The 16,554-nt window shown below is 34.0% G+C and overlaps 1 protein-coding gene across 3 annotated transcripts in view; it reads left to right on the top strand.

Moving 5' to 3' along the window:
- Positions 1–2,553: 2,553 nt before the first annotated feature.
- The window catches only part of LOC142531663 (phototropin-2-like), a 74,661-nt gene continuing 60,660 nt past the window's right edge, over positions 2,554–16,554 (top strand). For all 3 annotated transcript variants that reach the window (XM_075637885.1, XM_075637884.1, XM_075637883.1), the window contains exons 1-7: positions 2,554–2,708; positions 2,982–3,646; positions 4,353–4,535; positions 14,579–14,670; positions 14,754–14,985; positions 15,713–15,929; positions 16,148–16,218. In XM_075637885.1, the coding sequence (XP_075494000.1) occupies positions 3,090–3,646; positions 4,353–4,535; positions 14,579–14,670; positions 14,754–14,985; positions 15,713–15,929; positions 16,148–16,218 (1,352 nt within the window). In that variant the 5' untranslated portion in view covers positions 2,554–2,708; positions 2,982–3,089. The remainder of the gene's footprint in view (positions 2,709–2,981; positions 3,647–4,352; positions 4,536–14,578; positions 14,671–14,753; positions 14,986–15,712; positions 15,930–16,147; positions 16,219–16,554) is intronic.

The following is a 16,554-nucleotide window of genomic DNA, read 5'->3' as shown; positions in this document are numbered from 1 at the left end:
AAAATGAACATATCCAAATCTTTTGTGCAACCATCTCCGACATTCTTCGTTCTACCAACAAGAAGTTTCAAAGAGAAGAGATCTTGATCGAAAAAAATAATCAACTTCAAAATTTATAGATTACATGAAATCTTTGATATTAAAAGATTGAGACAAAGTCAATCAATAATATCAACAACTTAATCATTTCAATCTACAGACATGCTTATTGATTAATTCATTAACAAACTGAATATGTTAAAATTCATGAAATTTCTAAAGCAATAATGAACATACCTAAATCTTGTGTGCAACCATCTCCGATTTTTTTTCTCCTTTAGGAATTTCAGTTGGTTGATGCCTTTAGTTGGATATAGACATGGAGTATACTTAATCCATCCAAAAATTGAAATAACAAAATTTCATAAAATTTATGAAAGTTGTTCCAATAAAAAAAGAATTATGCTACACTTAATAACAATATGTAAACTTTTGTTTTAAATCATTATTTAACTAATATGAATTGCTATTGATATTGTATCAAGTTCATTCTCTCTTATAGTATCCATTCTCTCTTATTTCTTTTTTTCTGGAGCTGTCAAGTTCAAATTGGGAAATTTATGAACCCAATCACCTCAGCAACCCATCAAACGTGTTACGAAATATTTTTTTTCTTACTAACTCAAAACCACTCACTATTAAAAAAAATCGCCACCTAAATAATCGAATCATCGAAAAACAGAAAGAACATCATTCAATTTCAATGCAACATGCTTTCTTTGCTGCCTCACTTCCTAAAACTTCTCAATCAACACCGAAAAATAAATAGTGCTTGTCTCATAATTATAAAATGATATACAAGTAAAGCATATGCCTAATTTATTTAAATATATCTTTTTCTACAATCTTGTAGAATATCCTAACAAATCAAATATTTGTGAGATAAAAAATATCACAACAGAACAAACGAGATATTTATGCAATACAATGCGTACAAGTAGCTTTTTGTGCGGCTGCTTGTGGTTATGATTGCAGCAGAATAAAGAAAATTAACTGAGGCAAAGCAACACAGAAAGATAGAGAACATGCAAGATTATAAATCACGGGACCTGAGATTTGGACCTGAAACAATCTGGCAAAGGAGGCAGCCACAGTGGTTTGGTGTCATCTTTGGCGGGCCTGAAGAAGGGTTTCTTTACTTCCTAGAAATGGCAGCAGAGGAAGATGAACGAGGATGAAATGGTCGAGAACGAATGGAAAGGGAAGAGGGGTTGGGGAAGAGATTACCGATTAAGTGATAGAGATTACCGATTAAGTGATATATTAGGTTTTTTATTATTTAAAATAATAATTTAAAGAGGGGCAAGAATGACATTTGTAGTGAGAGGACTATTTTCGTAAATGACTTTTTGATGGAGTCTATTTTCCTAAATTTTCCCCCAAATATTTTGTGCAACCATATCTGATATTCTTTCTTCTATCAACAACAAGTTTCAAAGAGAAGAGATCTTGATAAAAAAAATTTAAAATCAACTTCAAAATTGATAGAGGAAATGAAATATTTGATATAAAAGAAGTTGAAAGGTTAGGAAATTCATCTCCTGCAAGATTCAAATTCATCCATAAACAAATAAAATAAAAAACGGAATAACCATCTATTACCTATCAAGTGTTTCGAAGTTCAAGCTTCTATCTGTCACCATTAATGGATGCATTTAGCTCCTCACATTTTCGGAAGCATTATGATGGTGAGATAGGAAAACATATAGCATTGTAAATTCTCAACTATCTAAAGAAGTAGGAAAACAAATCCATAAAACTTGAATTTTCAATTCTCAAACAATTCCAACTTTAACTCACTAGCCCAATAGATGTTTAAAATTATTTCACGCAAACATTCATTTCAAAAATGACAAGCAGTAGCTCAACTATTTTTCTCTTTTTCAAGTGATGATATTTTTTTTGGATAAATGAGGAAGATATTAGAATAATAAATTTTGAACAGATTTTTAACACAAAAAGATCACAACTATGCAACAAAAATGAGAGTTTGACCTAGTGTACCATTCAAATATATGGTTTATGACTGAGGAATTCACACGCAATCGAGAAATCAATCTGCCAAATCCATTGTCTTCTGTGCTTTTGAGAAGAAAGGAGAGTCTACGAAAAAAACTGAGAAAACTGGCACATCTGTTGGAGGGAACGTGAGCTGTTGAAGGAAGGAGAAGAGATCTTCTGTTTAAGCGTTTAAGTATTTTTTATTACTTAAATAATGGTTTTAAATTAGTTAAGAAAATGGTAAATTGGAATATGACAAACAAGGTTATTTTCTTATGGGATCGTGAGGACTGAGGAGGTCTATTTTTCTAAATTTTCCGCAGGAAAGCCGGTGGTCATATATATACACATTCATGGTAAACGACAACTCCTGGTAATCCAGTTTGTTCTGTGAACATTATCGTTCCACTTATCTGTTCCCTTGTCTCACGCTAAGCTCTGTCCAATTAAAAACCAGTAATACCCACGCCAACGACTTCCAGGTACTTGCTCTCTCACAACTCAGTGTAAGTAAAACTATTATAAATTTCGTTCCCACTATTCTTGAATGCTATCTCTACTTCATCCCCATCAATATTATTATTTCATTCCCATTAATATTTGTTTGTGTGTTATCTCTCATTATCATCAAGTTGTGTGGTTTGCCATTTCTTGGAACAACAGAAAAGGTTATCATATTATTTTCGAATTTAACGGAGTAGTGTTTTAATATATCTATTTTGGAGATGAAACCTCCAAATCTTATTTCAAGTTAACTCATTTTAATGCAATGAGTTGGGGTAACGCTTATCCTGTTATTATATTTCTGCAACTAAGATTTAAGAGCTGCTGTTGACGATATCATCATTGTTAGTTGGAATCAAATTTGTTATCTTTGCTATTCTCACTGATTCTCCTTTGATTTTCTAATAGTTCGATGCCATTGATTTATACTGGTACAGAAATAGTAGAGACGTCATGACCTTAGTGTTAAATATTGTGCAAACACTTAGTAATGATTGGTGGCTAGTTACTTGCAATTCATTCGTGGTAGTGAAGGAATTGGTTTAATGGAGTCACCGGGGGATAAAGACCAGAGGCAGTCGATTGGTGTTTTCAAACCGTTGACCAGCATTGATGCTGGAGTTCCTAATACTTTTGCCAGGAATGAGGAAATTGATGTTCAAGTACTTCCTATGCAAGGGGAAGCATCAAGGGATATTACCGGTAGTAGATGGATGGCATTCGACATTCAGCCTGGCAGGTCTGAGATCACTTCTTTCTGTGATGATATTGAAAATATCAAGGGAAGCATGGAGAATAGCATAGCTGACAGGAAAGAAGTTGGAGAAAGTAGCTTTCAGACGATTGGGGACAACAGTCCAATTGGAGGAGGAAGAAACAAGAGTTTCAGAGAAAAACTTTCTGTTGGATTAGCAGGGACTTGGGAAGAAACGATTTTAGGCATCCCAGACGTGCCTCAAGAGGTGAAGGATGCTTTTTCAACATTGCAACAAACGTTTGTTGTCTCTGATGCAGCAAAACCTGGTTGTCCTGTTGTTTATGCTAGCAATGGCTTTTTCACCATGACTGGTTATAATACAGAAGAGGTCATTGGCAAGAATTGGTATGAAAAATTTTCCTTTTCTTTCTTTCTTGGTAACACATAAAGGAACTTGAGGAATAGATGTAGTTTTTTGTGTTCAACTCTGGCTAATTAATTCTCTAATCACATAAATGATGGTTAGGACACAGTACAATCTATCCTGGGAAAAATGTTATGGGTAACTAACTCTATTCGTCTGTAAGCATGAGAGTATTATCTATGTGTGCTCTAGGTTTATGCTTTTGTTTTTATGCTGTCGTTTCTGCTGAAAAAATTTGAATAATGATGATAAATCTCCACTCTTTAGAAGCATTGAGATCTACTTATAACGCTATAATTTCATGTTAATACATGAGTTCCATTAGACAGTTTTTGCAAAATATTTTTGTCCCTGACCTCTGTTTCTCTGGTAATACATGAACTGCACATTGGACGTGTTTGTAGATTAATTTGGGGACAGAAGGTGAAAATTTATGGAATTCCAGTTACAGGGAATTCTACTTTTGTGTAAGCTATTCAAAAATATTTGGACACATCACGTTGGAATGTTGGGATTCAACAAGTTCTTGAGCTCTGAAAAGTTTCCTGTGCTCAAATATATTTTTATTTTATTTTTCTGAATGGCGCATTATATTCTTGAGAACACATGAAAGTCTTGAATTTACTAAATGCTTGGATTTTATTTGGAGATGTGACGCAGTCGCCCTCTCTTTTCCCTTTGGTCCAGTCGTTTCCTGCAAGGCCCCAACACAGATCAGAAGGAGGTAGATAAAATAAGGAACACAATAGCAATGGGGACAAGCTATTGTGGGAGGCTTCTGAACTATAAGAAGGATGGCACTCCATTCTGGAATCTTCTTACTATCATTCCGATCAAAGATGGTGAAGGAATGGTCGCTAAGTTTATTGGGTAAGTTTTTTATTTTTGACTTAGTTCAATTGACTTTTGATTGGAAGTAGAATTGAATCCAATTACATGACTGGGTTTGGACTCTTCATTTCTGACCATATCGTAGCTTCATCTCAATTCTTGCTTTATATAACAAATATTTTATCTCAAACATATAATTATTAACCAAGCCATTTATTCTTTTTTGTTGCTAAGGATACTGCCTTTTAGGTCCTATATGTCATAGTTTTAGTTACTCTTGCACTTACATGAAATGAAATTGAAAAATCGAAAGGAAAATGATTTTTTATTATATTCTTTAATTGTTTGCACAGGTTTTTCTTTATAGAAGAGAATACACGCACAGAATCAGCTAATAATCATAATATTAGAGGATACAAATCAATCATAGCTGGCCTAGCCTAAGTATTTTTCTATTTTTATAGTATTGATTAACACTAATTCCAGCTAATATTCACAGCTAAGAAATCTACTAATACTCTGTTCCATACCGATGAAGCTAGGATATATAATAAAGCAGCGATTAGCATAGCTCATAATCCGTTGCAGAACGATCACAAGAAACATGTTGAGCAAACTGCAGACGTTTTCACAAAAGGATTGTTTGGCTAGATTTTGAGCTTCTTGTTAGCAAGTCGGACATGATAGGCATCAATGTACCGACTTGAGGGTGAGTGTCAAGAATACTTAGGAAGCTAGTTAGGACTTTTTTATGTTATTTCTGTTCAATAAAATCTGAGTTAAAGATCTTGTTAATTAGGGTGATTTATCCCTCATTTTCTCCTCATTTTGTTAAGATTATAGGATAATGAAGTTTCACGTTCAACAAACAAATACTTTCTTTGCAAACCTATAGCACCCTAATTGCAAAGGCTTTATCTAGACTCGTCTGTGATAAGTAAATTAGTCTTCCAACAAGTCTCTGATATTTTTTTATTGATAGCATCTTCAGCTCTACGAAGTTCCAGCTTAAGGTTGGGCTCACTATGTTTCTCAAGTCAAAGTCATATTTACGTTGGTTCACATATATCCCTTCCTTGGATCTGGCGGACTCCATTACAAGTATTTTAGTGCACTCAACTCCTTGATCTCTAAATCAGCCGTTTACCTTCTTCTTAGTCTTTCTATTCTTCATTGTCGTTACATGCAAGACAATGTCATCTATATAAACACTCAAAACTATTACCTTGCCTTCTTTAGCGGTGTTTGTAAAACATAGTACGATCAACTTGCTTTGACAATAGCCATATTTATTCACGGTTCTTACAAATATGTCAAACCAGGCTCTAGGGGAATGTTCGAGTCCAAATAATGACTTTTATAGAATGCAAGCTTTGGCCGGTTCAAATTTCCATTCAAACCCAAGTGACCATTCAATAAACACTTTTTCCTCTCCCTCTTACTTACATCCATGCAAAATGATGCTAAGTAATCAAGCCAGCAAACTTTGAATTCAAAACCACCTAAATTTGAATTCAAATAACACCATTTTTGAATTATAAACAATGTGTTGATCTGTAAAAAATTATTAGGTTTGATTATGTAAGTAATGATGTTTTAATTTTTGTTTTCTTCCCTAAACTTCACCTATAAATACTCATCCATTCTTCATTTCAAAATCACACCAAAAACACAAAATCCTCTCATCTTAAATCTTAAGTATAAAAGTGAGACAAATGATTTAGTGTGAGATTTCTTAAGGAGTGTTTATCCTTGAAGCACTATAAATATTGGTGTTCATCTTATTCATTGTTGATATTATTTATGATGTTCTGCTGTGATGTTATCTCGTTTATTTCCCTGATATCCCAACAACTGGTATCAGAGCGAGGTTCTCAAATACTATAGGAAGTCCTTGTATGCTCTGTGGTTGCACCTTAGTCTGGACTTCCACATCAGCAAAGACTTTCTAGACAGTATTCGGGAAGTGGTTCTTTTGTGTTCAGGCTTTGACAATTAATTCGTTGGTAGCAGTCACAAAAGATGGAGGTACGCACAAGAAAGATGATTAGCCTCAATGGCTCTAATTATCAACTTTGGAAAAGTAAGATGAAAGATCTTCTATTCGTCATCAAGATGGACCTACCGGTGTTCAGCGAGTCTAAACCAGATGATAAATCAGATGCTGAATGAAACTTCGAGCACGAGCAAGTCTGCGGGTACATCTGACAATTTGTCGATGACAACGTCTATAATCACATCTCTAACGAAACACATGCTCGTACGCTTTGGACAAAGTTGGTGACACTATATGCCTCCAAAATTGGCAACAACAAATTGTTTTATTTGAGCAAGCTTGTCCAGGTTCGATACAAAGAAGGAACTTTGGTCGCAGATAATCTGAACGAGATTCAAGGATTTGTGGACCAGTTATCAAGTATGAGCATTAAACTTGATGATGAGGTGACAGCTCTGATTGTGCTAGCTTCATTGCCAGAGTCTTGGGAGACTATGAAGGTATCACTCACGAACACAACACCAAGAGGAGTCGTGAGTATGGACTTCATCAAGAATGACATCTTGAATGAAGAGATGAGGCGGAGATCTCAAGGATCCTCTATCTCACAGTCAGATGTTTTGGCTGCTGAGTCAAGGGGGAGCGGGGAGATATGCCAACATAAAATGTTATCGCTGTGGAGAAAACAGACATATTGAAAAATACTGTCGAAAAACGAAAGACAAATATGAAACCGATGATGAGCAAACAAACGCCATTGACGAATTCAATGTTGTTCACGAGCTAGAGCAGGAGTCCGTAAATTTGGCAACTCAAGTAACTAGTTGGATGATCGATAGTGGAGCAACAGTCCACATCACATCTCGAAGAGAATGCTTTATATCCTTCACACAAGGGGATTTTGGTGTGGTGAGGATGAGGAATAACCACTTATCCAGAATCGTGGGAAAGGGAGATGTGAGCTTGACTACCGTGGATAGCTCTACACTGACCCTGAAAGACGTCAGGCATGTGCCAGATATGTGCCTGAGTCTGATATCGGTCGAAAGACTCGATGAAGAAGGTTTCTGCACAACCTTCTGAAATGGGATATGTAAGATTTCAAAAGGATCACTTGTGGTAGAAAAAGGATTAAAGATGTCAAAGCTGTATGTAGTTCAGGAAATCATTCGAAAGGTGTGAACTACCCAGGGAAAGAGAACTCAACAGAGTTGTGGCACCGACGTCTTGGTCACGTAAGTTAGAAGAATCTTACACGCTTTGTGAGCAAGCAAGTTCTGTCTAGTATAAAGCAGGTTCATATGAAACAATGTACAAACTGCTTAGCCGGAAAACAAAACAGGATATCATTCAAAAGTTCACCTCCTAGCAGAGCCGATAAAATTCTAGATCTAGTGCACTCAGATCTATGTGGTCCGATGCCATTGTCGCTCGGAGGAGCGAGGCACTGGGTAACTTTTATCGATGATCATTCTCGAAAAATTTGGGTGTGGACACTCAAAACCAAGGACCAAGTTGCGGAAACATTCAACAATTTTCTAAACTTGATTAAACGGCAAACATGCATAAAACTCAAATGTATTCGAACAGATAATGGAGGAGAATACATTGGAAGTTTTGATGAGATATGCAAAAAGAACGGAATCAGACACCAAAGACACCACCAAAGACACCACAACTCAACGGATTAGCTGAGAGGATGAATAGAACTTTAGCAGAAAGAGTCAGAAGCATGGTCTCACCTGCAAATCTGACTAAAGAATTTTGGGGAGAAGCATGGTCTCACATGCAAATCTGACTAAAGAATTTTGGGGTGAGGCTGTGGTTGCTGCTGCTTATATATTGAATTGCTTACCTCCTGTTCCTCTCAATTATGATGTCCCGGAGCAGGTGTGGCAAGGCAAAGAAGTTTCCTATAATCATTTGCGGGTATTTGGCTGTGTTGCTTATGTTCATATACCAAAGGATGAAAGACAGAAGTTGGATATCAAAACAAGGAATTGCATATTTATAGGCTATGGTGAGGATCAACTTGGTTACAAGTTTTATAATATAGATCTCAAAAAGCCTATAGGAAGTCGTGATGCCGTATTTCAGGAGAATGAATTTTTGAAGACTGTGGAAAAGGAGAATTCTGGGAACAAGATCTGGAATGGTGGCCTTCAACGTTAAATCCACAACCGGTTGAAGATGAAGAATTTCAGAACGATCATGAGGATGATGATGACATCCGTGTTCACAGTGAACCACCAGCAGAAAGTTCTCGTGGTACAATGACCATGAGAACTGGAAGAGAAGCGCGACCCTCAACCAGATATTCCTCAAATGAATATATCATGCTAACTGACGGGGGAGAACAGAGAACTTCGAGAAGCTATTACCAGTGAACAAAAAGATAAGTGGATGAAGTCTATGCAAGAAGAAATGCAATCATTGCAGGAGAATGAGACATTTGAGCTGGTGAAGTTGCCGAAAGGCAAGAAAGCTTTGAAGAATAAGTGGGTGTTCAGATTGAAGCACGAAGAACACAGTAGTCAACCAAGATTCAAAGCTAGGATTGTCTTCAAAGGTTTCGAACAGAAACATGGGGTCGACTTTGACGAAATATTTTCACCCGTGGTGAAGATGACATCCATCCAGATTGTGCTAGGGTTAGCAGCTGAGCTTGATCTGGAGGTGGAACATATGGATGTCAAGACCGCATTCCTTCATGGGGATTTGGAGGAAGAAATCTACATAGAGCAACCAGAGGGGTTTGTAGAGAAGGGGAAAGAGGACCTCATGTGCAGATTAAAGAAGGGTCTGTACGGTCTCAAGCAAGCTCCAAGACAATGGTACAAGAAGTTTGAATCGGTGATAACTCAACAGGGATTCAAGAAAACCACTACAGACCATTGTGTGTTTGTCAAAGATACCTCTGATGATGGTTTGATGGTGCTTCTGCTCTATATAGATGACATGTTAATTGTTGGCAAAGATGCTTCTGAAATCAAAGGCCTAAAGAAGCAACTAGGCAAGATTTTTTCTATGAAAGACTTGGGGCCAGCAAAAAAAATTATTGGAATGGACATCCATCGAGACAGGTATGCCAAGAAGACCTGGTTGTCGCAGGAGAAGTATATTGAGAAGGTACTTCAGAGATTCAACATGGACCAGACAAAAGCAGTTGGATGTCCTCTTGCCAACCACGTCAAGTTGAATTCAAAGAAGTGTCCTATTACAGAGGATGAGGAAGAAGAAATGAAAAGTGTTTCATATGCTTCAGCTGCTGGAAGTCTGATGTATGCCATGGTATGTACTCGGCCAGATTTAGCTCATTCAGTAGGTGTAGTGAGTAGATTCCTTTCAAAATTGGGAAAGGAACATTGGGCTGCAGTAAAATTGATATTCAGGTATCTACGGGGAACCTCTAAACATAGATTGAGTTTTGGAGGATCTACACTTGAGCTTGTAGGCTACACAGATGCAGATATGGCAGGAGATATTGACTCCCGAAAATCTACATTAGGATACCTGATAACATTTGCAGGGGGAGCTGTGTCATGACAATCAAAGTTGCAAAAATGTGTAGAATTGTCAACCACTGAAGCGGAGTTCATTGCAGCAACTGAGGCATGCAAGGAGCTGTTATGGATGAAAGGGTTTTTGGAGGAATTAAGTTTTGTGCAAGATCAATACAAGTTGTTCTGTGACAGTCAGAGTGTAATTTATCTTGGAAAGAATCATTCAATGCATTCAAGATCAAAGCATATTGATGTACGTTATCATTGGATACGAGATGTATTGGAGAAGAAATTGTTAAAGCTTGAAAAGATTTACACAGATGAAAATGGATCTTATATGATGACCAAGACATTGGCAAAATGGAAGTTGGAATACTATAGAGCTGTTGCAGATTTGATCGAATTCACAAAATGGGCTTGAGGGGGAGAATTGCTAAGTAATCAAGCAAGCAAACTTTGAATTCAAAGCCACCTAAATTTGAATTCAAAGAACACAATTTTTGAATTGTAAACAATGTGTTGATCAGTCAAAAATTATTAGGTTTGATTATGTAAGTAATGATATTTTAATTTTTGTTTTCTTCCCTAAACTTCACCTATAAATACTCATTCATTCTTCATTTCAAAATCACACCAAAAACACAAAATACTCTCATCTATAATCATAAGTGTAGATGTGAGACAAAGGATTTAGTGTGAGATTTTTTAAAGAGTGTTTATCCTCGGAAGGAATAGGATTAGTGGAGAGAAAGTGAGTGTTAAAATCAGAGTGTTCTGACTGAAATACTTTGTATTCTCAATTCTCTTGTCTTCTTTGTTATTAATAAAGAAGTGATCTTCTTGAGAGGTTTAGAGTGGACGGATGAACCACTATAAATATTGGTGTTCATCTTATTCATTATCGATATTACTTATGATGTTCTGCTGTGATGTTACCTCGTTTATTTCCCTGATATCCCAACAAATGAGACCACCTTAAAAAATTATAGCCTTTAAGGTGAGTGATATTTATATAGACCGAGTGGGAGCACATATTAGATATTTGAGGCTGAGTGTGTAGTTGAGTGATGACAAGAGGAGTAGACAAGGAGGATTCTTCATAAATGGTTGATAAGTGAAAAAAATGTATAGAAAGGAAAAAGTTCAATTCGACAATCAAATCTGAGAATATTCAATAACCCGTATAGGGCAAGTTAAAACTAACAACATAGAGGCTCTGCAAAAACACGAGTTCAATTATCAGCATTAAGGCAAATGATATTGATCTGAAACGAGTGGGAGTACATATTAAATATTTGAGGCTTACCGTTTAGTTGAGCGATGACAAAAGGAGTAGACATGGAGGACTTCAGAAATGGTTTATCACTGAAAAAATGTATAGAAAGGAAAAAGTTTAATTCAACAATCGGAATTGAGAATACTTAACAACCCGTATAAGGAAAGGTAAAACCAACAATATAGAAGCTCTACAACGAGAGTTCAATTATCGGAATTAAGGCAGATGATATTGACCTGGACTGAGTGGAGTACATATTAGATATTTGGGGCTGAGTGTTTAGTTGAGCGATGACAAGAGGAGTTGACTAGGAGGATTCTCCAGAAATGGTTGATAAGAGGAAAAACGTACAAAAAAGAAATAGTTTAATTTGACAATCAGAACTGAGAATATTCAATAACCCGTATAGGGCAAGGTAAAACAACAACATAGACGCTCTGTAGCCACAAGAGTTCAATAGGCTGTTTCCAGGACAGCTTACTACTACTCGTGAAACCATATTTATGGAGAAAAGAGGGAACCAGTTGGTTCAGTTAGAAATACTCCAACTGCATAGGTAAATTTCTTGTGGACGTGTCCTTTAGGGTGTCTCTCATTCTATGAAGAATTGAAATGAATATGTTACTGTTCATTAGATTGTTTATAGAGAGTCTTCTATTTGGAAGAGAATCAAAGCACAAATCAGCTAAAAATCATAATAGAAGAGGAAAAATCATAGCTGGCCACTGTTTTCCTATTTTGCTGTATTGGCTAAAACTAATTACAGATAATATTCACGGCTAGAAGATCTACTAATCTATCTATCTATCTATATCTACCTACCTATCTATATGAGTTTGATTTGTAAATTTACTTAATTACCATTTTTCCCCACAATTACTTAATCAATGTTTTATTTATTTATTTAGGTGACTTTTCAATTTTCTGATTTAAGGATTGAGATTATAAATGAGAATGACTTTATTTCATTATTTTATCTATATACCTATAAATATATGAATCTCAAGCTTACACTTTTCTATTTCTATTTATGTGACTTTTCAATTTTCTGATTTAAGGATTGAGATTGGAAATGAGAATAACTTTATTTCATAATTTTATCTATATGTTTATAAATATATGAATTTCAAGCTTACACTTTTCTATTTCTATAAGTGTCATTAAGAACATGTCAGAAAATGTCATTTTTTATGATACTTTTCCAATGAAAATGGACATTGAGAGCATGTAGATTCTACATATTTTTTTGCAAAATTTTTCTAATATTTTATTTACATTTTAATTTGATTAGTTTGATTTATTTCAACTTTATTCATAGAAAAACATTAATGATAAATTAAAAAGAATATAAATTACTTTATACTTTTGTATTAAATTTATGAGATAATCCTTATAATTTTTTTAACTAAGATAACCCTTGTAATAAATATGAATTATAATGATAATTTAGAAATTAAAATTTTTACACATGATATTTTTTAACTGAGTGTTCCATATTATTTTATTTATATATGAGTTTTACTACACATATTTATTTGAGTGATATTATTTTAAAATTTTATTTAACATGAAATTAGTAATCATCGATATTAATTTACAAATGATTCATTTTGATATAAAATTAACTATCTATAATATGTATTTTAAAAAATAGATTTAAAAAAAATCGCAAGGGGTTAAAAGTTAACAAAAACACAACTGATATTTAACTTAATACCAAGTTTAGTGGTTTTATTTTAACACCTACAATTACTTTGTCAATTTATTTATTTAGGTGACTTCTCAATTTTCTGATTTAAAGATTAAGATTAGAAATGAGAATAACTTTATTTTATTATTTTATCTATCTATATACCTATAAATATATGAATCTCAAACTTACACTTTTCTATTTCTATAAGTTTCATTAAAAACATGTGAGAGAATGTAATTTTTTTTATGATACTTTTCTAATGAAAATGGACATCGAGAGCATGTAGATTTTACATATTTTATTGCAAATTTTTCTAATATTTTATTTGCAGTATAATTTGATTTATTTCAACTTTATTAATAGAAAAAAATTAATGATAAATTAAAAGGAATATAAATTACTTTCTACTTTTTTTAATTAAATTTATGAGATAATCCTTATAATTTTTTAACTTAGATAATCCTTATAATAAATATGAATTATAATAATAATTTATTATCATTTGTTAGAAATTAAAATTTTTAAACATGATATTTTTTAACTGAGTGTTACATGTTATTTTATTTATATATGTTTTTTACCACACATATTTATTTGAATGATATTATTTTAAAATTTTTTTAACATGAAATTTTTAATCATCAATATTAATTTACAAATGATTCATTCTGATATAAAATCAACTATCTATAATATGTATTTTTTTTTAAAAAAATAGATTTAAACAAAATACGCAAAGGGTTAAAAGTTAGCAAAAACACAACTGACTTAATAACAAGTTTAGTGGTTTTATTTTAACATTATTACGATAATTTAGTTAATTAAGAGAATTTTATTTGACAATCACTATGTGTACTCCATTTAAGCATATTGTGATTTTGGTTTTGGTAAAGCTCACTATTTTGTTAATTTTATTTTTATTGTTTTTCCATTGTCAATGATATTTGGATGAAATATATTTTTGCTAATTTGAGAGAGTTGTCAGTATCTTATAATCATGTGGATTGAAAAATGTTATATAAATAATTAAATATATACGATACTCATAAACATGATGTTATTCAAACGATTTTAAACATTATCTAAATCTCATATTATGTTTTTCATGATTAGTCACTCACGTTCATCGCACGTGAACATTCCTAGTATTCTGAAATTCAGAAGCCCAAATCTTTCTTTTCTCAACAGAATTTCATTAGAAATTATCCAATTGGTCCCTTTGCACAGTATACATGTTACGAGGACATCAGTATGAAATGGAAAGCATTCCTTCTAGGAATAAAGTTCTAAAAAAGTAAAATAAATAAATAAAAATAAAAAATCTTTCATTAAGGTTTATACTGTAATTTTTGGAATAATCTCCCATGTATGCGTGCTAGGACAGTACCTATTGCTTTATAGCAGATGGGCATTTCATCTTCCTCTTTTTTTTTGTTTTATGTCTTCGGCTGTGATTTTATCTTCTAAGTGTGTGTATATATGACATTTCAAAGGGAGCGGATTACTTGTTTAACCACAATCAACGCAAAATATACTAACTAATAAATCATCCTCTTAGCACTGTTTCTCCTAAAAGCGTAACAATTTCTTGGGTCATGCCACACTCCACGGCAGAATGCAGGTTGAGGTCAGCAAATACACGGAAGGGATAAAGGATAAAGCATTGCGACCTAATGGATTGCCTAAGTCATTAATTCGCTATGATGGTAAGTGATACGCATGCCTTTGCGGTTTATCGCATATAACCATTATCCTTTAGAGTCTCACTCTTTTGCATGACATGCTTCAGCTCGGCAAATGGAAAAGGCTTTAGGTTCCATCGCTGAAGTTGTGCAAACACTTAAGGATCCCAGGTCTCACATGATGTCTTACTTCAGCGACAATACTGAATCTGAGAAGCTAAGCCTCGATTATATGCTACCTGGACCAGCTGAAACGGATATCAAAGATATCCCTTGCTCAGGTTCTCTTCATGATACAAGCAACAAGACCCAAAAGTCTGGACTTATTTCCTTCAAGGGGTCAGTCTTTGACGCTTTCTTTTATGTTTCCACATCCTTTTTCGTTCAACTTAGCATTTCTTGGCAGCCATATATATCTTTCTGTATCGGTTTGACTTTTTTTTACCTTAACACTCAATTGATGCATGCACAAATACATATGTACACGAATGTATACAAACATACTAATTAACATATTTTACCATAAAAGCTATTTCAGACCAATTTTAATTGCATAACAACTGAGTTAGAGAAATGATGCACGTGAATGGAGAAGTTACCAATCATCTCTATTGTTTGTTTGGCTGAAAAAATTTTGAACTTGATATTTTGAAACTGCCAACTTACTTGATGATTTTAAACATTTAACTAACAACATATATGGCTTCTCTATCTATACAATTTTGTCAAATCATTCAGTGGAGTTTTAATATTGGCAGCATCTCCTAGACCATTAATTTCTGTTGTCTGAAAGCATGATGACCGCGATATTGCTTATTTTCCAGTTGTACTTGAGTGTTTATCTTATCTGACTGGAAATTTTGAACTTGGAAAGGTTAAATATTCCTTTCTGGAAACCATTCGGTACTTGATATGCCCCTTTGTTGAATGGTGGTGTATATAACCATTAAAATGTGGTGAATCCTTTTCTAACCTTCAGAAGACAAAGATTTTGATAATACTTGACCAAGAATTATTATCTTTGAGAAATCACAACTATTTTAAATTGGATTATAATTTCCTGCAGGTTCAAAGGAAAGCCGTCAAATAATGCCACCACACACGAAATTCAATCACTTTCAGAGACAGAAATAGTGATGACACAGGACTCTGAATGGAAAGACAGTTGGGAACTTGCTGGAAGAGAAAGGACCATGCGCCAAGGCATTGACCTAGCAACAACATTAGAACGCATTGAAAAAAATTTTGTGATAACAGATCCTAGAATTCATGATAATCCAATCGTAAGATTAAGTAACTATATAATATTGCATAAACACAAACATGCATAAGCGATATCCTCGATACATTCTTGTTAATGTATGAAAAAATTCCTTTTTAATTATTATTGTACTAGTATAGTATATTCTCAATTTTAGATGTAATTTACTTCATCTTTTTTTTTTTGTATAAACAATATATCCTTTCACAGGTTATAAAAAATGCAGTTCTTAACTTGCAGATATTTGCATCAGATAACTTTCTTGAACTGACTGAGTATGCACGAGAAGATATTTTGGGAAGGAACTGCAGGTATGAAAGAATGCCATCATTTTCATTTTTCTAAATATCTTCAGTTGTGTCTTCTGAATATGTTAACAACATTCAAAACTCCCTTTTTATCAGTGAATTAACTTGATCAATAGGATAGCTAGGTCCACTTGAGCAATATGATAGCTAGAATTAACAATATTATCTCCATCTTATTGGACACTTACCCTTGTATTGATTGATCTCGCCTTTCATTTCATATGTGGTAAAATCATGACAATGCATGTCGGTTCAATTGCTCTAAATTGCGGTTATATGAATCTTGTGACCATGCCTACCGCTTACTCATTTGAATCATGTTGCTCTGGCAAACTTCAA

This window comes from Primulina tabacum, chromosome 17, assembly GCF_025594145.1.
Source record: "Primulina tabacum isolate GXHZ01 chromosome 17, ASM2559414v2, whole genome shotgun sequence".
Taxonomy (NCBI): Eukaryota; Viridiplantae; Streptophyta; class Magnoliopsida; order Lamiales; family Gesneriaceae; genus Primulina; species Primulina tabacum.
This window is presented reverse-complemented; position numbering and strand designations above follow the sequence as displayed.